This window comes from Syngnathoides biaculeatus, chromosome 7 (assembly GCF_019802595.1).
Source record: "Syngnathoides biaculeatus isolate LvHL_M chromosome 7, ASM1980259v1, whole genome shotgun sequence".
NCBI lineage: Eukaryota > Metazoa > Chordata > Actinopteri > Syngnathiformes > Syngnathidae > Syngnathoides > Syngnathoides biaculeatus.
The window spans coordinates 31,811,959-31,836,842 of record NC_084646.1 but is presented as its reverse complement, the minus strand read 5'-3'; the positions used below and the strand labels follow the sequence as shown (position 1 = coordinate 31,836,842).

At 41.7% G+C, this 24,884-nt stretch overlaps 1 protein-coding gene across 2 annotated transcripts in view; it reads right to left on the bottom strand.

The window, feature by feature from the left end:
* Positions 1 to 636: 636 nt before the first annotated feature.
* The window catches only part of LOC133503069 (GDP-L-fucose synthase-like), a 42,431-nt gene continuing 18,183 nt past the window's right edge, over positions 637 to 24,884 (bottom strand). The window contains exons 6-10 of one of the 2 annotated variants that reach the window (XM_061824202.1): positions 20,603 to 20,736; positions 9,654 to 9,785; positions 9,491 to 9,567; positions 933 to 1,032; positions 637 to 842 (exon numbers count right to left, since the gene is read on the bottom strand). In XM_061824202.1, the coding sequence (XP_061680186.1) occupies positions 787 to 842; positions 933 to 1,032; positions 9,491 to 9,567; positions 9,654 to 9,785; positions 20,603 to 20,736 (499 nt within the window). In that variant the 3' untranslated portion in view covers positions 637 to 786. Of the gene's footprint in view, positions 843 to 932; positions 1,033 to 9,490; positions 9,571 to 9,653; positions 9,786 to 20,602; positions 20,737 to 24,884 lie in introns of both variants that reach the window. The other variant, XM_061824201.1, reaches the window with a different exon arrangement.

Sequence of the window (24,884 nt, the reverse complement as noted above, 5' to 3'; positions counted from 1 at the left end):
CGCAATGTCTTTTTTTTTTTTTTTTGTTCTTTACATACAAGTAACCTTGGAATGTCTGTAGTGTCTCCTCTCAGGAAATGGTACACCCAATCACTGCACTGAACTTCTACTCCAGCCTCTCCTTTCCACAGTGAGCATATTGAGGTCAAGTTTAAATCACGTTATACGTATTTTTTTTCCTTTGGAATGATTTAAAAGATATTTCTACAAGAAATCTTGGTTTTTTTTTGACACTTTGAATAACTATCATGATTTAGTGAATGACTTGAGAAGTTTAAGTCATGGTCTTTTCAGCTCTTTGTCAGAACGTCAACTATGCAATACAATTACCAAAACCGGTAAGATGTGTAACAATAACGTGGCGAAAGCATGAATGCGGCCCCACCCCCTACTTTCACACTAGCTTTGTTACTTTTTTAAATTAGCATGGGGTTTTTTTCGTTTGTTTTTGATTAAATTTCCTCCATGGAGCCTTGAAATAAATGAAATGAAAACATTCATTGTGTTTGAGTTAGATGTCACACTTTCCAAGTATAAAGGATTTATGCACATGACCAATATATTTTAGTTAACCACATCCTTTTATTACATAAATGTAGTGAACCGCGAAGACTAGGTGATTTGATCTTCACAGAATGATGTTGTAGACTGGAAAAAAATGCAACGTCTTTGTAAAATTCTGGGCTCCTTTAACAGCTGGGCCAGCACATCACCTCTCTGGTGTCCATCCCACCAAAGTAACAGATTGTCAACCTGGTTGTTTTTGTCTCCACTTGATGACTGTTTTCACTTGCGTGCTGTGTCATAATTAGCAACAAACCAGTCACAGGTTTCCTTGAGAGCTGTAAGAGAAAATAAGTCAGCAGGCAGCCTTTGTTTGAAAAAAAAAAAAAAAAAAAAAAAAAGGGGGGGGGTGCATTGTATAGTCTCACCTTGTTTGAAGGGTGTGAAGGAGAAATCTGGTAGATAACTGCACAGCTTTGCATTACTGGCTGTCTTTTTAAACTGTCCATCTGATTTACTGGTATCATACTGGCGAGTGATGGTCAAGGAAATCAGAGAAAATTTCAGATTATTTTGGAAATGAACATTTTATGAGTATATTGGTGGAAGAAAGAGGATATTTCTGTGACAGACAGAGGACAAGGATATGGAGACATGGATCCGTGGCAAAGAAACCATATGAACAACCTATTTTTTCAGAACTATAAATAAATTTTGGGTAGGGCAAGACAACTGCAGTCCATTGGATTCTTATCTTTTGATTTCAGATAGATTTGTATGCTACCGAACCAAAAGGACTGGTGGTCCCATTTGAAGCAAAAGTTTGGTCAACACATTTCTGATCCATCATGACTGAATCTCCCCTAATAAACGCCTGCCCACATGTATACACAGCAAGGTCAATACAGAGAGGAGTTTGGTCTGGAAAAATTTAACTTAGGTGCAAATAACTGACCTTAACCCTAATAATCTCAAAAACTATTCATTATGTAATTCACACACTTTTTTTTTTTTTTGGACAGTTCTTACTAATAAACTGCAAAAGTGTGACCAACTCCAAGCTTCTTATTTTTTAGTTTTTGTAGGTTTAATGGTCAGTTGTTAAGCATTTGTCTATAAAGTGTAACTATTTGGTGAATAGTACGTAAAGATTTCAAATGCAATGCTATAGTAATGCATTTATAGATTTCGCATAATTCTTGAAATGACCTTATTGTAGAAGCATGAAGGGTATTTTTCCCACTAGCCCCAAAATAAACAGGTATTGCAAACAATAACTGAATTTACAAACCCAATTCCAATGAAGTTGGGGTGTTGTGTTAAAATCAGAATACAATGATCTGCAAATCTTATTCAACCTATATTTAATTGAATACACTAAAGATATTTAATGTTTAAACTGATCCTTTTTTTTTTTTTTGCAAATAAACTCATTATTATTATTTTATGGCTGCAACATGTTCCAAAAAAGTTGGGACAGGGTCATGTTTGCTACATCGCCTTTTCTTTTAACAACATTCAATAAAAATTTGAGAACTAATGACACTAATTGTTGAAGGTTTGTTGGTGGAATTCTTTCCAATTCTTGCTTGATGTACAGCTTCAACTGTTCAACAGTTCACTCCACACATTTTCAATGGGAGACAGGTCTGGACAACAGGCTGGCCAATCTAGTAGCAGCATTCTTTTACTGTGAAGCCACCTGTTGTAACATGTCCACAATGTGGTTTGGCATTGTCTTGCTGAAATAAGTAGGGGTGTCATTGAAAAAGATTTTGCTTGGAGGTCAGCATGTTTCTCCAAAACCTGTATGTAACTTTCAGCTTTAATGGTGCCTTTACAGATGTCTCTGTTACCCATCGCATTGCCACAAACACAGTCCCATACAATTAGAGATACTGCAGGGTTCATACTCAGTCTGACCCAAAAAATTTAAGGGCTTTTTAGGGGCATTCTTAGGGGCAGACACGAAAAAAATTTAGGGCTGACATGGAAAAAATTTTGGGCCGACATGAAAAATTTAGGGCCACTGTGGGAAATCAAGAGTAAGGAAAAAAGACTCACCCAATGGTGCCATCGGCTGTTCTTGGTTCATCAAAGGTTCCAGTACCTCAGTACCTGTGAGAGTGATCACCTGTCGCCCCTTGTGGTAGTTCTCATTGATATGACCATTGTCAATGTCTTCACATAATTACTTCACATAACAGTCTACAGAAAAACAGATTATAACTACAATTGCAACTATATACACAAATGTCTTCTACTGATGTCTGTCTCAGCACCCCTACTGTAGCTCCTTGAGCCTACCCAGTGCCTCCTCTATTTGTTGCTGCAGAGGTGCCAAAGTGGCTCTCTTGCCCTTTGCTCTGCCTCTGAATGCATTGGCCTCGGTGATAAACCTCAGATTCCTCTTTTCTTCTGCCTCCTCACACTGCCTGTCAGTCTTCTCAATAATTTCCACAGATGCCTGTCCATGAGACAGGAGCAGCAGCTGCTTTACGGCGCCCCATAGCTCCTGGAACGGCTGGCTTTCCTGCTGATCCAGAGTGGAGTGGAAGAGCGTGTCCAGCCTGTCCTTAGAGATGTTGAAGTCAGAGAAAGCGACCCTAATCTCCCTCGGATCTTTTCAATTCGTCTGGAATACTGGAACAGAATCCTGTCACAATTGCTTTCCTCCACCCATCTGTGATCCACCATGATGTTTAAGGTTTTTTGGAGTTTTTTGTTGTTGTTCTCCTTCTCATCTATCATGGCAATCTGCCGAGGGTCCATCCGGCTTAGTTGGCGGACTAAACTCTATACGATGGGGGCCTTCTCCAGCAACTTTTCTATCATGTTTACCAGGAAAGTTTGGCAGCTCATTCTAAATTCCTGCTTTACACGGTCAGTTGCAATGCCAGATTTCAGAAGCAGTGTGACTTGTCACCCACATTAATCTTGACAAGGCTGGTGAGGGAGGCTGCCTTTCCTTTAAGGACTTCAGGCTTGATGAACTTTTCCATCAGAGTCTTGATGAGGGTGCCCATGTCCTTTGCAATGAAGGGAAGCATAGGCTTGTCAGTCTGGTACAATTTCAGGAATGGTTCCACCAGCCTGGCGCACATTAGAAAGAAGTGAAGCTTGGCAACAAAGATGGGGTCCTGTGCTGCTTTCTGAACAACAGTGAAGGAGCTGTTGGTTGGGCAGGTCACCTTCTTCGTCCTTGCGGCCTCGCAATAATCTCGCACGTGTTGCATCAGGGTGATGGCTCTCTCTGCCACATTAATGTTTTCAAGCCATCTGTGCTTGCAGAACATGAGAGGGAGAGTGTCGGATCCAGTGACTTGTTTAAAGTCCTCACGCCTGGCAGGTGCATCGCGAAACAAGTTGTAGAGGCTTGACAGAAAATCTTCCACCCCCCATCCAGCTGCCCCGTAACCGATTCGAAATGCATTATGGAGAATGTGTAGACCGCAGCTGGCAGTCTGCAGCATACGGCGGGTGGTCATCTTTTCTATTTGTTCTTGAATTGATTCGTACAGCTTCCAATTAATATTGGGGCCATCCATCAAGAGCTGGAGCAGCTTTTGGTGACCGAAGTCACACACGATAGGGCCCAGACGCTCCTGAAGATCAGTTACTGCTGAACGTCACAGGAATTCAGAGGTGAGGTTGCAAGTACGGACCCGGTCATCAATCCACAATCACACATGAATGTCCAGCTATTTCTCTTGCATCTCATGATTTAGAGACTCATCAAAGAGGAGGACATACTCTGACTCAGCCTTCACTTTCTGCCTCAGTAGAGATGAAAAGTGGGCAGCGATGCCAAATGTAGCCAGGTACAAAGTCTTCCTTTCCCCACAGTGGTAGTTTTTAGCAATTTCCAGCACTTTCCAATTATTTTCACAAGATTTGTAACTGTAATGGCTGCAGATCACTTTTAAAGTCTACACGATCTCTGCCTTTAACAAGTCCGCCTTCGTGTATTGAACTACGTTCATAAAGCCTGACTTCTGGCAGGTTGAAGTCGATGACTGGACAACTGTAGGTCCCCATGCATGCACTGCCAATACCACTGCCTAAAGTTGACGCTTCACTATCTCGATATTTTAGAAACAGATTCATACCAACGGAAGATGAGAGAGTCTTTGCCAAATCAGCGTGTCTCCTGTTTTTCCGGTGCGACTCCAGCACTTTGACGCCCATCTTTCCAAGCTGGTAACTCTGCTTGCACAGATAGCAGTAAAACATGTGCCGATCTTTTGGATCTCGACGAACCCAGCTCCCAAACTCCTTACTTTCAACCCAGGCATCTTGAAACTTGCACTTCCCCATGATACAAATTGGATCGATGAAAGAACTACGCTACGTTGTAACGAAGACGAAGTGAAATGCGTACTCACGGAAACGAACAATTGAATATCGACGACAAGTTGGCCACTAGTTGTGAACAAGGTGACTTCCGTTGACAATTTCCGGCTGTTTTGGACGCCAGGCGGATTGCTATTTTTTTTTAAATAAAAGATAATTTTTTTTTCGGCAGAATTTTGGCAGTAGAGGTCCCCGTTTGATTTTTTTACATTTAAGGCCTTTTTAGGGGCTTGACCGGTTTTCGCGGATTTTTAAGGACTTTTAGGGGCCCCTAAATGCACCTTCGAAAATTTAGGGTTTTTTAGGGACCTTTAGGGCCACGTGCGGACCCTGTACTGCGTTTTTAAACTTTGTGTCCATAACAGTCCGGATGAATCTTTTGCTCTTTGGCCCGGAAGACACAACATCCAGTTTCCAAAAATAATTAGAAATGGGGAATATTTGGACCACAGAACACTTTTCCACTTTGCATCAGTCCATCTTAGATGGGCTCAGGCCTGGGGTAGCCGGGGGCATTTGAGTGTTGTTGATTCCTTTCCAGATCAGAGTTTTAAGTTCCAGTTACAGATGAAGCGCTGAACTGTATTTCCTGACATTGTTTTTCTGAATTTTCTCAAGCTCATGTGGTGATATCCTTTTCACATTGTCAGTTTTTGATGTAGTACCGCCTGAGGGATTGACAGTCATGGGTACACAATGTTGTTTTTCGGCCAATCATAGCACTCCCCTGTTCTGAATTAGCCTGTTCACCTGTGGGATGTTTCAAACAGGTGTTTGATGAGAATTCCTCAACTTTCTCACATTTCTTTTTCACCCCTCCAATCTTTTTGGGGATGTGGTGCACTCATAATTTTTAGGTTAATAATTAATTGCTAAAAACAAAGTATCAGTTTGAAGATTAAATGTCTTTGCAGTATATTCAATTAAGTAGGTTGAACACGATTTGCTAATGATTTTATTCTGTTTTTATGTTGAACACAACATCGCAACTTCATTGGAATTGGGTTTGTACAAGTGAGCAGAAATTTATTTCAAATTCATAGTGATCCACACACAGGTACATGAGTCTTTTGAGTTCCCATTCTACAGTTCCCAAAAACATTTGTTTTAATGGAACTAATGTGAAAAGAAAGTACAAAGTTACCTGTTTTTACTACAGATTACGTGTTGGTCAAAATGTTGCCAAGTTTACTGGCAAGGCTTTTTTGACACTTTAACTTGTGATTATAATCTATGTTGGTTTCACCTTTTCTGTTACTGTATTTCCGAAACTGAACTCAAGATAAAGTCTGAATTTTGTTTTAGCTGGAGAAGGAGTTTACATATGAATCGCTAGATGAGTAGACCAACAGAGAAACCATTGACATCCACTCTAAATAAAGCACTTGTTCCGTAAGTGGGGGCAAACATCAACTCCATCCTCAAAAAAGCCCAGCAAAGGATGTACTTCATGTGGCTTCTCAGAAAGCACGGCCTGTCACAAGAGCTCCTGAGACAGTTCTATGCAGCAGTCATCGAATCAGTACTGTGTTTCTCCATCACAGTCTGGTTTAGGGCTGCCACAAAAAAGGATATACTCTGACTGCAACAGACAATCAAAACCACTAAACAAATTGTCGGCACCACCCTATCCACCCTTCAAGACTTGCATGCCACTCAAACTATGTGCAGAGCGGGCAAGATCCTTTCGGACCCACCACATCCTGGCCACCAGCTCTTCCAACTCCTTTTGTCGGGTAAGCATTACTGATCAATGCAAGTCAAAACTAACAGGCATTAAAACTGTTTTTGCCCTCTGGTAATTAAGTAATTAAATTCTTGATCAGCGACTCTACTATTTTCTGCCTTGTGCTGTTGTTGGGACACACTCTCATACCCTGCTGGTCCAATCCTTAATAGTAATATACTGTATACTGTAGACTATTGCACAATTCGTCACTTTAAATTGCTCCTTTTGCACAATTGTCATTGTCCGGAACCTGAACTGCGAACGAGTAAGGCACTCTGTACAAACTTAACATAATGTGGGGCAACAAACACAAATGAATAGGCTACAATTGCACATGCACAATAAATAACAGTCTGCCACTGAAATGCAACCTTGTTAAATAATAACACAGCAGCCCTTTGAAAAGGTAAAGTATATAAAATTAAAATAATAGTTTGTTTGATTTCTGTGCACTATCCTCTCATAGTTTTCAACAAATAAGTAACTCAGTGGAAGGTAAAAAAACAGCATCAGCTTCTCTTTTGTCATGCACAATACAGAATTGTATTCTTACCTGGTAAATAAATGTGACTTCTGTTTTCGGACATCTGTGGACAGTGTCTCATCATTGGGCATGTAAGATTAATTTTAAAACATGGGTCTAAGCTCTCATCTGTGAGTCTTCTTCTTTTCCTTTCGGCTTGTCCCGATTAGGGGTCCACAGTGTGTCATCTTTTTCCATCTAAGCCTATCTCGTGCATCCTCCTCTCTCGCACCCACTGTCCTCATGTCCTCCCTCACATCATCCATCAACCTTTTCTTTAGTCTTCCTCTCGCTCTTTTGCCTGGCAGCTCCATCCTCAGCACCCTTCTACCAACATACTCACTCTCTCGCCTCTGAACATGTCCAAACCATTAAAGTCTGCTCTCTCTCACCTTGTCTCCTAAACATCCAACTTTGGCTGTCTCTCAAACAAGCTCATTTCTAATCCTATCTAACCCGTTCACACCAAGCGAGAACTTCAGCATCTTCATTTCTGCTTCCTGTTGTCTCTTCAGGGCCACCGTCTCTCATCTGTGAGTCAGTTGCGGAATTTTGGATTTGAGGTACCTGTAGTTCATGTTTGAGAACATCTGCTCGCACAGGTATGTTGATCCAAAGACGGATAATACAGTACTCCAAATGCATATTTCTTCATATTCCTATAACTGTCTAGAGAAGCATTCCATGTTTCAAACAACTTTCTCGGGTGTTGTGATGCTTTCGGTTTCGCTCCATTAGTGGGGTTGTGCAAGCTGCGCTTTCTGGTGAGTGACTTTTTCACTCCCAAGTGGTTACTCGACTGCAGATGGAGCATGCCTTCCCTTGAAATATCTTTCCGCCTTATTCTTATTGGACGATTTCTCATTGCAAAGCAGACATATAGCCAATTCTTCCGCTTTGTCAATGAAAGCAAATTATTCAGTCCAAGAACTTTGGACTCTGCTGTTCTCCTCAGATCTCTTTTTCTCTTTGTGATCCATAGCCATTCACATACCCCCCGATTTGTTTGCGACAGCCATCTTCCATGCTGAGCTCAAAAAGCACGTATAACAGGCTGTGATGAAAAACTTCATGGACAGAAATTTTAAATTTTAACATTTATTCCACATGTTTTTACAGCATTGGAAAACATTAATGTTCGTGTCATGTTTCTCCTCAAACGGAAACCTTTTTAAAACCAAAAATATAATTTTCTACCCCACCTTTTACCATTTTCATACATGTTTGAAAAAGCTCCAGGAAGACACTAGGGTAGTTCTATCGAGCTGCTGGTTGCCGACCCTTCCAGTGGAAGGACTAAGTGAAACTGGATTGTGCTGTATTATTGTTAACTTTTGCCTTGTCCATAAATTTTCAAGAATGTTTTTATAGACCTGTTTCAGGAAGCTGGTTTATTGAGTGACATGAAGAAAAAATACATTTGCTGAGGAATAATGGAAAGCAGCGGTGTCAAGCATATGGTCGAAAAAAACCCAGTCTGTTTGGGGGGTACAATCAACTTGAAAGTGGAAAAAAAGATGTAGTGGTGGGAACTAAGGATAACGGAAATATTAAAATCCTGTACAAAAAAAAATTATAAATCTGTCCTCCATAAGGTGGTTCAGGTTGTGCAATGCAATATTTTACAGTTCCAAATACGTGTGAATTAAAATACAATCACTATCAGTTTATAATGCACAAATACATGTAAAAGAAATCTGAGATTAGTTTGTAAAATGGTTAAAAAGATTTGTAATGTCTTTGATTTGTTTTGCATTAAAACAAATGGGAAAAAAACTTATCAAATGAGAGTTTTGTGGTTCCACCCCTTTGATATGAAATTCAGCTTAGTATGGCCCCTGACCTACTGAGTCTTCTTTTCCTTTCGGCTTGTCCCGTTAGAGGTCGCCACAGCGTGTCATCTTTTTCCATCTAAGCCTATCTCGTCATCCTCCTCTCTAACACCCACTGTCCTCATGTCCTCCCTCTCAACATTCCCCAACCTCTTTTTTGGTCTTCCTCTCACTCTTTTGCCTGGCAGCTCCATCCTCAGCACCCTTCTACCATTGTACTCACTCTCTCATCTCTCAACATGTCCAAACCATCTAAGTCTGCTCTCGCTTACCTTGTCTCCAAAACATCCAATTTTGGCTGTCCCTCTAATGAGCTCGTTTCTAATCCTATCCAACCTGTTCACTCCAAGTGAGAACCTCAGCATCTTCATTTCTGCTACCTCCGGTTCTGTTTCCTATTCTTTCTTCAGTGCCACAGTCTCTAATCCATACATCATGGCCGGCCTCACCACCCTGACCTACTGAGTCTGATATCCCTAATATACAGACACCTGTTGTGGGTTTAAAAATGTGTTGTTATGACAAATCTTTGCACATAGTTTAGGATACAACCACTTCACCTTTAAAATCCAGTGCTTGCACAAGTGCGTCTGCTGCTTCTTTGATTGATACTTCATCTTCCTCACCTACTGAAGTCAACAATACAAAATAATTGGACTTCAGCCTTTTGAGTTCTCCTGTTTAATCACACAGTACATGCAACAGGACTTACCAGAAAGGATGATGGGGTCAACTTCTGGATATTCCCTCAAGACCCAGAGGAAGAGACGAGCCAAATCCAAAGAGTAAATGAACTGCCTTTTGGGAGTGCCAGAGCCCCAGACGACTAGGGGCTTCCCTTCCTCTAAACAGCATAACAACAGTGTAGATACGTATTGTTCAGTACACATAAATCCGTTTGCATGGATCAGTCTATGGCAACAGATGTATGAAACTAAACTGTAGGGATGTTTAAAAGAGTGCAAGTGTGATTGATGTTATTATTGATCCTTAAAGTGCAGCTGACACAAAAATCAAACCTTAAAATAGGTATTGCTATCAAAACTACAAATAATATTCATCACTTTGATGAGAATAACAGTCGGGAAAAGTGAGCTAGGAGCAGTTTATAAAAGCGCAAAGTTGCGTCACTCTGACTCTGACACCTGACTTCCCCACAGACACAGGCGAGTAGGCAGACGAGGAGGATGAGGGACCTGATGAAATATTGTAAATGACTGGCCCATAATTGTTTGATTTCCTAACCAATTGACAAGTCTTGTGTATTTAGCGTACTCAGGCCGTGCCGGGCGAAGTGAATACCATGGACGTCATCGAAATTAATCTCGAGCTATGTGTCTGAATGTCTATATTCTCATTTTAGTTATTCATTCTTTATTCTTCTCTCTATTTTCCTTTCTTACATACTTTATTACTTACATACTTTATTAAGTTATTATGACATGGATCTTTTGTTACGTACATTCTGAGAGGACTCCATTACGTTGTCGGACGCGGATGTCTGGATTAGCCGGGAAGTGCCTATTTAAGGGCGAGGATGGCTGTCTACGGAGCTTCTTACGGACACTTCTGCTTTTGGACAAGTACACGGACACCACACTCGCCTTTCGTCTTTTGGACATTTCCGGAACATTCGCTGGAAATAAAATTCGCCCATTTAGAACATTCGTTCGACTTTGTTGACTATACGACGTTTGGCTAGTTAGCTCGTGTTACTTTGTGTTGTATTGTATTTTGTGTGATTAAATTGTCTTAAACGCAATACAACTTCTTTGTTATATTTTGCTTGTTTGAGCAAGGGAATTTATTCTAAATTCACACATAACATATGTGATAAACTGTGAGACAAATTCGTCCCCCCCGTTATTTTTTTTTTTACTAGCTCTATACCACCTGTCATTTTGAACCCACAAAGCTCTTGTCCTATGCACGTGTACAATCCATTTTTCACGACGAATTGGTTCTTTTGGAAATGTGTGTATCTGGGCAGAAGCCGGCAACGCAACGAGCCGGCACTTTGGCAAAAACGCAGAAACAAATCAGCTCATTTCTCACCTGCACAAGAGATAAATACACTTGATTTTGCAGTTGAAGTTGTCTGCTTAATACGTCATTTCTGGCTTCTTCTTCAACCTCCCCACAGTCCACAGATTTTTCATGGCATGAGATTAAAAAAAAAAAATCTATATACGGCAATATTCCGTTGTTCTGTGAACAAACATGATTCCATTCCGATTTTTGGGGGAAAAAAAATACACTAATTTTCCTGTTTTTGTGTCAGTGACACATTACAATATTTTGAAAATTGCATGCCAGAAACCATAGAAACCCTGAGGACTGGTTTTAATTTGTGGTAAAATGGCCTAAAGTGTCTTTTGACATGATATAGTATGTCACATAAAGTAGTCAAAAGTTTACAAGGACTTGAGAAAATAAGCTCATCATCATGAGTAAATCTTTCACACCTGAAGTTCACTTTTTATGAATCAGAATCATCGGTTGGTTTGCAAAAAAAATTTTTTTACGAGCATCCAGATAACAGGTTTTGGCTTTAAAAGTTTTAGAATTCTCAATGTTTTTCGGTTTACGTGTCATGAGGCATGTTCGTTCCTCAAGAGGAAACCCTGGAAAAGGAATTCAACCTGCACTCTGCTGTGTATGAAATGCATTTTCTTTTCCTTTCAGCTTGTCCTGTTGGGGGTTGCCAATGTGCATCTTTGTCCATGCAAGCCCATCTCCTGCATCCTCTCTAAGACCAACAGCACCGATGTCTGCCCTCACAACATCCATCAACCTTCTCTTTGGTCTTCCTCTCGCTCTTTTGCGGACAGCTCCATCCTCAGCACCCTTCAACCAATATACTCGGTCTCTCGCCTCTGGACGTGTCCAAACTATTGAAGTCTTCTCTCTCGAACATTATCTCCTAAACATCTAACTTTGCTCTTCCTCTAATGAGCTCATTCCTAATCCTATCCAACATGTTCACTCCGGGACAGAACCTCAATATCTTCATTTCAGTCACCTCCAGCTCTGCTTCCTGTTGTCTTTTCAGTCCCACTGTCTCTAATGTGTACATCATGGCTGGCCTCATCCCGAATTTAGAAACTTGGCCCTTCATTCTAGCATAAACTGACATGTCACAAAACACACCTGACACTTTCCGCCAGCTGTTCCAATCTGCTTACACCCATTTCTTAACTTCCTTACCACACTCACCATGGTTGACGAAGTATTTGAAGTCCTCCACCCTTGCTATCCCTTCTCCTAGCAGCTTCACTCTTCCACTTAGCCACTATCATTAATGCACATATATTATGTTTTACTTCAGCTAATCTTTATTCCTCTCCTTTCCAGTACATGCCTACATCATTCTAACTGTTCCTTTACCTGCTCCCTGCTTTCACTCCAGATTACAATGTCATCTGCGAACATAATGGCCCAAGGGAATTTCCAGTCTAATCTCATTTGTCACGCTATCCATTACCACTGCAAACAGGAAGGGGCTCAGAGCTGAACCCTGATGCAGTCCACCTCCACCTTAATTTCTTCTGTCACACCTACGGCAGACTTCACCACTGACCTGCTCCTCTCATACAGTGAAGAAAATAAGTATTTGAACACTATGCTATATTGCAAGTTCTCCCACTTAGAAATCATGGAGGGGTCTGAAATTTTAATCGTAGGTGCATGTCCACTGTAAGAGAGATAATCTAAAAAGAAAAATCCAGAAATCACAATGTATGATTTTTTAACGATTTGTGTGGTACAGCTTCAAATAAGTATTTGAACAGCTGTCTATCACCTAGAATTCTGACCCTCAAAGACCTGTTAGTCTGCCTTTAAAAGTCCAGCTCCACTACATGTATTATCCTGAATCAGTTGCACCTGTGTGTGGTCGTTAGCTGCATAAGGACACCTGTCCACCCCATACAATCAGTAAGACTCAAACTTGTAACATGGCCAAGACCAAAGAACTGTCCAAAGACACCAGAAGAAGCTAAACACGACGGTCAGTTTCAATCGGTGTGGACCCCCATGCAAAATATCACCTCGTGGGGTCTCAATGATCCTTAGAAAGGTGAGGAATCAGCCCAGGACTATACGACAGGACTTGGTCAATAACCTGAAAAGAGTTGGGACTACCATTTCCAAGGTGACTGTTGGTAATACACTAAGACGTCATGGTTTGAAATCATGCATGGCACGTAAGGTTCCACTGGTTAAACCAGCACATGTCAAGGCCCTTCTTAACTTTGCCAATGACCATTTGGATGATACAGAGGAGTCAGTGGAGAAGGTTTTGTGGTCAGATGAGATCAAAATGGAACTTTTTGGTCATCATTCCACTAACTGTGTTTGGACGAAGACGAATGATGAGTTCCATCCCAAGAACACCTTCCCTACTGTGAAGCATGGGGGTGGTAGCATCATGCTTTGGGGGTGTTTCTCTGGACATGGGACAGGACGACTGCACTGTATTTAAGGAGAGGATGACCGCGGCCATGTATTGTGAGATTTTGGGAACAACTTCTTTTCCTCAGTCAGAGCATGGAAGATGGGACGTGGCTGTGTCTTTCAACATGACAATGACCCGACCCACACAGCCAGGAAAACAAAGAAGTGGCTCCATGGGAAGCATATCAAGGTTCTACCGTGGCCTAGCCAGTCTCCAGACCTAAACCCAATCGAACATCTTTGAAGGGAGCTGAAACTCTCTGTTTCTCAGTGACAGCACAGAAACCTGTATAATCGAAAGAAGATCTGTGGGGAGGAGTGCTCCAAAATCCCTCCTGCAGTTTGTGCAAACCTGGTGAACAACTACAGGAAATGTTTGATCTCTGTAAATGCAAACACAGGCTACTGTACAAACTATTAACATTAGTTTTCTCACGTGTTCAAATACTTATTTGCAGCTGTATCACACAAATAAATCGTTAAAAAAAAAATCACAATTGTGATTTCTGAATTTTTCTTTTAGATTATCTCTTTCACAGTGGACATGCACCTACGCTGAAAATTTCAGACCCCTCCTTGATTTCTAAGTGGGAGAACTTGCAATACAGCAGCGTGTTCAAATACCTATTTTCTTCATTGTACATATCTTGTACTATTCTAACATACTTTTCTGTTACACCAGACCTCCGGATGCAGTACCACAGTTCCTCTCGGTACTCATGGGCTTTCTTTAGATCCACAAAGACAAAATGTAGCTCTTTTTCAAGTTCTCTGTACTTTTCCAGTCACATCCTCGAGGCAAATAATGCATCTGTGGTAGTCTTTCTTGGCATGAACCCATACTGTTGCTCAGAGATACTCACTTATATCCCGACTTTAGCCTCGACTAACTCTTTCCCAGAACTTCATTGTGTGGCTTATCAACTTTATTTCTCTATTGTGCCCACAGCTCTGCACATTAACTTTCTTCTTAAAAAAGGGCAATAGCACACATTTCCTCCATTCGTGGTTATCTTCTCACTTGCTAGAATTCTGTTGGTTAAAAACTCCAGAGCCACCTCACCAAAATGCTTCAATTACTCCAAATGTATGTAATCCGAACCTACTGCCTTTCAATTTTATATCCTCTTTCGTCCCTAACTTCCCCCTTAGTAATCATTGGCACTTCCTGGTCAACCACACTTGCCTCTTGTACTCTTCCCTCTGTCTCATTTTCTTCATTTATCGACTCCTCAAAGTATCCTTTACATCTATCTAACACATGACTAACACTGGTCAACACATTTACATCTTCTTCTTCTTCTTCTTTTCCTTTCGGCTTGTCCCGTTAGGGATCGCCTCAGCGTATCAACTTTTTTCATTTAAGCCTATCTTGTGCATCTTCCTCTCTAACACCCACTGTCCTCATGTCCTCTCTCACAATATACAAACTTTTCTTTGGTCTTCCTCTCACTCTTTTGTCTGGCAGCTCCATCCTCAGCACCCTTCTCGCAATATACTCACTCTCTCGCCTCTGAATGTGTCCAAAGCATCTAAGTGTGCTCTCTCTAACCTTGTCTCCAAAACATCCAACTTTGGCTGTCCCTTTACTGAGGTCATTTCCAATCCTATCCAACCTGTTCACTCCAAGCGAGAAGCTCAGCATCTTCATTTATGCTACCTCCAGTTCTCCTCCCTTTTGCTTCTTGAGTGCCACCGTCTCTACGGCCTCACCACTGTTTTATAAACTTTGCCCTTCATTTTAGCGAAGAATAATCTGTCATATAGAAGACCAGACACCTTCCGCCAACTGTTCCACCCTGTTTGGACCCGTTTCTTCACTTCCTTACCACACTCTCCATTGCTCTGTATTGTTGTCCCCAAGTATTTGAAGTCGTCCACCCTCGCAATCTCTTCTCTCTGGAACTTCACTCTTCCTCCTCCTCTCCTCACGTTCATGCACATATATTGTTTTACTTCGGCTAATCTTCATTCCTCTCCTTTCCAGTGTGTGCCTCCATCTTTCTAATCGTTTCTCCGCTTGCTTCCTGCTTTCACTACAGATCACAATATCATCTGCGAACATCATGGTCCAAGGGGATTCCAGTCTAACCTGTCTGTCAGCTATCCATTACTACCGCAAACAGGAAGGTGCTCAGCGCAGATCCTTGATAAAGCCCCACCTCCACCTTAAAATGTTCTGAAACGCCTACGGCACATCTCACCGCTGTTCTGCTGCCCTCATACATGTCCTGTACTATTCTAACATATTTCTCAACCACACCAGACTTGCGCATGCAGTACCACAGTTCCTCTCTTGGTACGCTGTCATAGGCTTTCTCTAGGTCTACAAAGACACAATGTAACTCCTTCTGACCTTCTCTGTACTTTTCCACAAGCATCCTGAAGGCAAATAATGCATCTGTGGTACTCTTTCTAGGCATGAAACCATACTGTTGCTCGCATATATGCCTGTTATGAGTCTAGCCTCCATTACTCTTTCACATCACTTAATTGTGTGGCTCATCATCTTTATTCCTCTAGTTTCCACAGCTCTGAACATCGCCTTTGTTCTTAAAAATGGGGACTAGCACACTTTTCCTCCATTCTTCTGGCATCTTCTCTCCCGCTAGTATTCTATTGAATAAGTTGGTCCAAAACTTCACAGCCAGCTCTCCAAATTGCTTCCATACCTCCACTGTTATGTCATCAGGACCAACTATCTTTTCATTCATTCTGTTCAGTGCCTTTCTAACTTCCCCCATACTAATCATTGCCACTTCCTGGTCATTCACACTTGCCTCTTCAACTCTACTTTCTCTCCCATTCTCTTCATTCATTAACTTCTCAAAATACTCTTTCCATCTACTTAGCACACGACTGGCACCAGTCAACATATTTCCATCGCTAACCTTAATCACCTTTAGTTGCTGCACATCCTTCCCATCTCTATCCCTTTGTCTGGCCAACCTGTAGAGATCCTTTTATCCTGTCGTATTCAACCTGGTGTACATGTCGTCATATGCCTCTTGTTTAGCCTTCGCCACCTCTACCTTTTCCCGACGTCGCATGTCAATGTATTCCTTCTGCCTTTCCTCAGTTCTCTCCATGTCTCACTTCTCCACTATTCTCTTTCCTTGGATGACTTCCTGTATTTTGGGGTTCCACCACCAAGTCGCCTTCTCCCCTTTCCTCCCAGAAGGCACCCCAAGTACTCTCCTGCCTGCCTCTCTGAGTACCTTGGCAGTAGTATTCCAGTCTTCCACGTGCTCTTCCTGTCGATCTAGAGCCTGTCTCACCATTTTCCGTAAGGCCATACAACATTCTTCCTTTCTCAACTTCCACCACCTGATTCTCTGCTCTACCTTTGTCTTCTTAATCTTCCTGCCCGCTACCAGAGTCATCCTACACACCACCATCCTATGTTGTCACGCTGCACTTTCCCCCACCACTACCTTACAATCAGTAACCTCCTTCAGATTACATCGTCCGCAAAAAATATCATCCACTTGCGTGCTTCTACCTCCGCTCTCGTAGGTCACTCTATAATACTGTCTCTTCTGGAAATAAGAGTTTACCGCTGCTAATTCCATCCTTTTCGCAAAGTCCACAACCATCTGACCCTCCAAGTTCCTTTGCTGAATGCCGTACTTACCCAACACTTCTTCATCGCCCCGGTTTTCTTCGCCAACATGTCCATGAAATCTGCACCAATCACAACTCCCTTCTAGAATTTCTCTTTCAACTTGAGGTCACATCCTACCTGTGGGGCATAGCCGCTCATCACATTATGCACAATACCCTCAATTTCAAATTTCAGCCTCATCACTCGATCTAACCTCAAAGACATTCTTAGCCAACTCTTCCTTTAAAATAACCCCGACTCCATTTCTCTACCCATCTACTCCATGGTAAAATAATTTAAAACCTGCTCCTAAGCTTCTAGCTTTACTCCCTTCCTACTTGCTCTCTGGGATGCACAGTACATCAACCTTTCTCCTAATCATCATGTCAACTAACTCTTGAGCTTTTTCTGTCATAGTCCCAACATTCAAAGTCCCTACACACAGTTGTAGGGTCTGTGCAAGCCTCTTCTTCTGCCAACTAAGCCTCTTTCCACCTCTTTTTTGTTTTCGACCTACATTATCAGAAATTCTTCCTACGCCTTGAAGATTAACAGTGCCGGGTGCGGCCGTTGTTAGCCCAGGCCACGACCTATCCATTGTGGAATTCGTTTGATGAAGGCTCATGTATGTTTGGCACAGTTTTATGCCGGATGCCCTTCCTGCCGCAACCCTCTGGATTTATCCGGGCTTGGGGGCGGCCAACAGGACGCACAGAAATTATGCCCCCCTTTGGGTTGCAGATTGTAAAAACAAGCAATCAAATAAACAAAGTCAGCACATAAGATACACAATTCACATACTACCTAATCTATGTTGAAGTTAAAGTCAGATAGAAGCAATCAAATAAACACAGTCAGCACAGAAGGTACACAAATCACACACTGCCTGTGTGAAAATATAAAGGATATGTGGATGGAAAGAATTCAAACCACAATGGCCCTCACACTAGTAGTTGAACGTTGAGTCCACGTTTTATGTTTGGTCCTTCTTGTATACTCTACGCCTCGGTTGGTGCGCTAGGCTAACTTAAGCTGAGCAGCTTCAACGCGGACGAAACGGCACCAATTTGGGTACTAAGTTGTACTAAGATAAGACTTGTTAAATTTCCTATAAGTCCTCATGGCCCTCGTCATACAAGTTATGAAGTTACTCATGTTCGATGTTTCTCAACAGCATGGTTTGATCGCAAACACATCTCGTTGTTAGCCAGCAAAGCTAAGGTGGTCTGGCCTTATAAGCAAGTTTAAGTTGACGTTTCTACTTTCCAAACTTCCTACCAACTACTCACGTTCTTCAATGTAAACGAAACGTAGGTTTGCCGGTCGTGTAAGTACTGACGTTTGATGTTAAATATTAGTTCAGCTCAGTTAAATGTTAGAATAAAGATGCATTTTGTTTTTAGCGATCTAGGCTAAGCTAACTTAGGCCGAGCAGCTTCAACGCGAAAGTCAACACATTTCCATCTCTATCCTTAATCTCCCTAAACTGCTGTTCATCCCACACTCACTTGTATGCTCTGTGTCTTCCTCTCCTTTCTCTGCCAAAGAACATGCTTTACACCTCTTCTTCGTCTTCTACCCAGAGTAGGTGAATTTCCACTGGCGTCCTGCAGGTTAATGGTGCCGGACGTGGACATTAACCCAGGCCACGAGCGGTCTGGTTTGGGATTCTTTAGATGAACGCTCATATTTGTTTGCCAAAGTTAAGATGGATACCCTTCCTGACACAAGCTTCTGCTTTTATCTGGGCCTGGGACAGACCTATAGATTGCATTGGCTTGTGCCCTCTCTAGGTCCGCATTGTATATGAAATGTATAAATCAACTAAATATGAGTTAAAACAATATTTGGGGCCTTACCATCAAAAGGAAGGCAAAATGAAAAAAATATCCTGTCATGGCTAAGCAATAATTTAAAAAATGGTTTTATAGGTTTCCATGAGTACAAATTTTAATTTCTAACAGTTTAGTGAGTTGACTACACAGACAGAACATTGAAATATGTATAAAGATATCATTTTTTTTTTACTTCATAAACTGATATTTTTACAAAGGTTAGAAATGGTAAATTAAAGGAAAATTCTTTCACTTCCTTTTCATAAACCCTCTTTTTTTTTTTTTCCAAAGAAGAATCTGTGGGACAAATCTAGGTTAAAACTGCATGTGTGGAGATTGCGTAGTCTCCTTGTGGCTGTGGAGGTTTTCTCGTGGTACTCTGGTTTTGTCACACATCCCCAAAAGATGTGTCGTAGGTTAATTGAAAACTGTCATTTGCATTCGTAGGTATGAATATGAGTGTGAATTGTTTATACACCGGCTGAACGATTTAACAATTTTTCTCAACTATATTTCCAAAGACTTGACTGAGGAGAAAATTTCACCAAAGTTATCTATGCATACGGACAAAGTACAACAAATAGGATCAGAAACGAAATTGTGTGAAGTGTGAAATTTTACATGGAAAAAAATTGAGCACACCAACTGGAATTTATTTAATACTTTGTATAAAACCTTTTGTTTGCAATGACAGCTTCAAGATGCCACATGTATGGAGAAACTAGCTGCATGAATTGCACTGTGAATTTGACCCATTCCTTCACATAAGTCTTCAAATTTTGAAGGTTCAGGGGGCTTCTTTTGTGGCCCTTGAGTTTCAGTTCTTTCCATAGATTTTCAATTGGATTAAGTCAGGAATCAATTGGTGAACTGAGCCATTCTTGGAGCTTTTTTCTTCTTCTTTGAAACCAATTGAGAGTTTCCGTGGCAGTATGTTTTGGCTGCTGAAATGTTGACGTCATTGGAAACATCCTCATAGATGGCAGCAAAAATTTGTCAAGAATTTCTCTGTACATTTGCCCATTCATCCATCAGTAATATCAGGTTTTCCAGCACCATTTTCTGAACATCATATTACCACCTCCAAACTTCACTTTTGGTATGGTATTTTTTGGGTGATGTGTAGTACCATTTCTCCTCCAAACATGGTGGGTATTATGGTGGCATCCAAAGACTTCAATATTGTATGGCTTGTCCAAATGTTGTTCAGCAAACCTTAAATGAGCGTTGACATGTTTTTATTTTTTCAGCAATGGGGTCTTGCATTTGAGCATGCATACAGTCCATGGTGGCAGAATATATTACCAAGTTTTCTTTGTGACAAGAGTACCTTCTAATTCTAGGTCTTTTGAAGCCCTGATTTGTTTTTGTTTTAGGCCATCAATTCCAACTGAACCAATTGAGATTCATTTGCACCGACAGGGCGTCGGATTGTTATTTGATTATTGACAGGTTTTCGCCATTGTCATGGCTTTCCATGCCTGTATGCACCTCCCTCTCTGTTCTGTACTTTATTGTATTTATTGATTCAAGCAGGTTTGCAAAGGTGAAAAAAAGGGAGCCAGCCACCTCTACCAACCCTGCAATGAAAAGAAGAAGAAAAAAAAAGACCAGGCCAGATCAAAGCTTTTATCCCAAATCATAACAGGCTTAAAGTGGATGGTACTTCTTGGTGAAAATGTTACTGTAAAAAACATGAATTTCAGATCAAGACAAGTGCTGAACCTGTGTATCCCTTGTTACCAACAAAAAAAAAAGATTACTTACTTTTGGCAATGTAGGTTTTATGAATTAAGCCTGGCAACACATGACCTTCATCAATATTGAAGTTGTCATGGGGACCAAACACATTTGTGGGAATCACAGCAGTGTAGCAATGTCCATGCTGCTCGAAATAGGCCCTGTGCAACAACAGAGCAGTTAATTAGGCAATGTAACAGTGTATAGTTCCACTGAGCAATAATTGATTAGTAATGAAGAAAATTATTGTAATTTCTCATAAATAATGTGCAAAATCACATTGTATAGTTGTATACAGGTACATAGATTGTTAAAAAAAGGTATACATTTTTGATATTCAATGTCTTATGTAAAATGCAGGCGTATGGGGGCAAAAGCCAGTGCCATCTGGAGGCCAGTAACAAGCCCAGATAAATGCAGAGGGTCGTGTCAGGAGGAGCATCCGGCGTAAAACTTTGCCAAACAAATGTGACCGTTCTTCAAAATAGTGTGGAGTTTTTGACCAACTTATTCAACAGAATACTAGCAGGCGAGAAGATGCTCGAAGAATGGAGGAAAAGTGTGCCAGTTCCCGTTTTTGAGAACAAAGGTGATTTGCAGAGCTGTGTGAATTATAGAAGAACAAAGTTGATGAGCGACACAATAAGGTTATGGGAAAGAGTTGTGGAGGAGTGACTCAGGCCAGAAGTAAGTATTTGCGAGCAACAATATGGTTTCATGCCAAGAAAGAGTACCACAGATGCATTATTCGCCTTGAGGATGCTTGTGGAAAAGTACAGAGAAGGTCAGAAGGTGCTACATTGTGTCTTTGTGGATCCAGAGAAAGCCTATGACATAACATCCAAGAGAGGAACTGTGGTACTGCATGTGTAAGTCTGGTGTGGCAGAGAAGTATGTTAGAATAGTACAGGACATGTATGAAGGCAGCAGGACAGTGGTGAGGTGTGCGGCAGGTGTGATAGAAGAATTTAAGGTGGAGGTGGGAGGTTCTCGCTCGGAGTGACCAGGTTGGATAGGATTAGAAATGAGCTCATTCGAGGGACGGCCAAAGCTGGATGTTTTGGAGACAAGATTCGAGAGAGCAGACTTCGATGGTTTGGACATGTTCAGAGGCGAGAGAGTGAGTATATTGGTAGAAGGATGCTGAGGATGGCGCTCCCAGGCAAAAGAGCGAGAGGAAGACCAAAGAGAAGGTTTATGGATGTGGTGAGGGAAGACATGAGGGCAGTTGGGGTTAGAGAGGAAGATGCAGGAGATAGGCTAAGATGGCAAAAGATGACACGCTGTGGCGACCCCTAACGGGACAAGCCGAAAGGAAAAGAAGAAGAAGAAAAGAAGAAGGTGGAGGTGGGACTGCATCAGGGGTCAGCTCTGACCCCCTTCCTGTTTGCGGTCGTAATGGATAGGCTGACAGATGGTTAGAATGGAATCCCCTTAGACCATGATGTTCGCAGATGACATTGTGATCTGCAGAGAAAGCAGGGAGCAGGTGGAGGAACAATTAGAAAGGTGGAGGCGTGCATTGGAAAGGAGAGGAATGAAGTAAAACAGAATATGTGCGTGAATGAGAGGGGCGGAGGGGGAAGAGTGAGGCTACTGGGAGAAGAGATAGCAAGGGTGGATGACTTCAAATACTTGGGGTCAACAATCCAGAGCAATAGTGAGTGTGGTCAGGAAGTGAAGAAACGGGTCCAAGCAGGTTGGGACAGCTGGCGGAAGGTGCCTGGTGTGTTATGTGACATTAGCGTCTCTGCTAGAAGGCCAAAGTTTATAAAACAGTGGTGAGGCCATGATGTACGGATTAGAGATGGTGGCACCGAGAGGGAACAGGTAGCAGAGCTGGAGGTGGCAGAAATGAAGATGTTGAGGTTTTTTCTAGGACTGAGTAGGTTGGATAGGATTAGAAATTAGCCCATTGGAAGAACAGCCAAAGTTGGATGTTTTGGAGACAAAGTTTGAAAGAGCAGACTTCAATGGTTTGAACATGTCCAGAGGCGGGAGAGTGGGTATAATGGTAGAAGGGTGCTGAGGATGGAGGTGCCAGGCAAAAGAGCGAGGTTCATGGATGTTGTGAGGGAGGACATGAGGACAATGGGTGTTAGAGAGGAGGATGCATGAGATAGGCTTGGATGGAAAAAGATGACACCCTGTGGCGACCCCTAGGGGGACAAGCCGAAAGGAAAAGAAACAGACGATGCTTGTTTCTCCATAGTTTGAGCTCTCGTTGTTTTGATAGCGACCTGACGGTATAGAAGAGCTGTGACGAACTGGAGGGCAAAAGGATGCGCTATTGGTACTGTGGAGCTTTGCCTTAAAGCGCTGACAATAATGAGGAATAAAGGGAACCAAGTCTCTTGGGATTAAAAAAAATGTTTCCTCATAAATGGCATGGATGGCACAGAGAATGATGCAAGGCAGGAGGCACAGGAACTGGACCAAGTCATCAATGATGAGTTCCACAGAGATACACCAAGGCTAGCTACTTTGGATGTTTTTCCCGATTGGAGACAAGTCAGATCTTTCTTTTGAAGGCTTGGACAAGGATGTTTGATTTAGTGCAAGGGTCGGGACCCTCTGGCTCACGAGCCATACCTGGGTCTTTTGACGGCTGCATATGGCTCCGAGAACCCTCATAACGACATACTATACATGTGATTTCTGTCATGCAGGCAACGAAAATGACGCAGAGACAGTTTATCCTAGTGGGGGTGCCATTGTTTGCTGTGGCAGTCAATGTGTGCAGGCGCAGAAGCGTCAAACGCAGACCGGGTCGGAAGAACTATGGAAACGCTTTTAACAAAGGTCGGTCAAAGAAAAATGATGAGGAGTACTTAAGTTGTCAACAACAATGGACAGACTTTGTGGAGAGAGAGGATTCTCCTGTGTGTCTAAATTCACAGATGAAGACTATGCCAAAACATTCATACTTGATGTTGCCAATAAACCTTTTGACAAGTTCGCATAAAGACAAGCTAATCAAACAGATAAAAGACATGCCTTTGTTGGCAAGAACTGTTCACTGTCAGACCATCATGATGGAAAATCAAATTGAATTACATTCACGATTAACGGATGGAAGTCTCAAAGACTGTATGACGCATAATCTAACGACGTATGAAACAGACTATAAAGCAGGGGTCGGGAACCTTTGAGGCAGAGAGCCATTAATGTCAAATATTTAAAAATGTAATTCCAAAAGAGCCAGACAATATTTTTAAAACTAAATATAAGTGTATTCGTGCATTTTATAGACCAACACTTTAAGAGTACAATAAGTCTCTAAAGCGTTTAAAAAACATTATGCTGTTGCTCACCAATGATGACAAAAGTACTACTTAACACTAATGCGACTTTTTTACTGATGGCTTTGTGATTCATTTCATACGTCAATCAATTAAACTTCATGCAGCATTTGAGACTTCCATCCGTTATTCATGAACATAGGTTGGTCTTAATGTTTTTGGTTTTTAAATGTGAGAAACACTTTTCATATACATAGATGGAACCAAACATTGTCAGTACAGCAATACTCCTGCGCCGCAGTGTGTGGTATGTGACGGGAAGTGCGTTCCAAGTTTTCATAATCAGCTGGTCTGCAGGTTTAATTTTTTTAATTACTCCCCACTTATGTCCACTCGCCAACAAATGCTTGCCGACAGAGGCATGTCTTTATGTAAAAAAATGTCCAGTTGTGTCATGATAAACCACATTGCTAGGCTGTGTAATGGCTGTCACATTTGTATTTATAAGTGTACCCATTTAATCAAATCAATCAAAAGACATTGATGTCATTATATGCTGTCCATACAACGAAATGATGAGTGCTTCTCCACAAGATGCAAGAAAATAGAATTAAACAAAAAAAAAAATAAAAAATCGAAGAACCTCGTTGATAAAAACAATAGATAAAACATCAAGGAAGTTTTTGGTAAAATAAATAAATAAATACACAATACAGTCCTGTTATTTCAGTAGTTTGAGTTCAAGGAGTTGATGGCTCTGGGGGAAAAAAAAACTGTCCTTGAATCTGGTTGTCCATGTTTTGTGGGACCTCTACCGCCTCACAGAGGGCAGCAGGTTAAACAGGTGATAACCAGGATATGAAGAGTCCTTTACAATTTTAGTGGCTCTGCTGTGATAACGGGAGTTGGCAATCTCCTCTTGGGAGGGCAGAGAGCAGCCAGTTATCTCTTTGCAGAGCTCTCCTGTCCGCTGCTGTGCATCCAGCATACCACACTGTGATGCAGTATATGAGGACGCTTTGCAGTGGTTCTCCAGAAGGCCTGCTGCAGCTTAGCTTCCAAGTTGT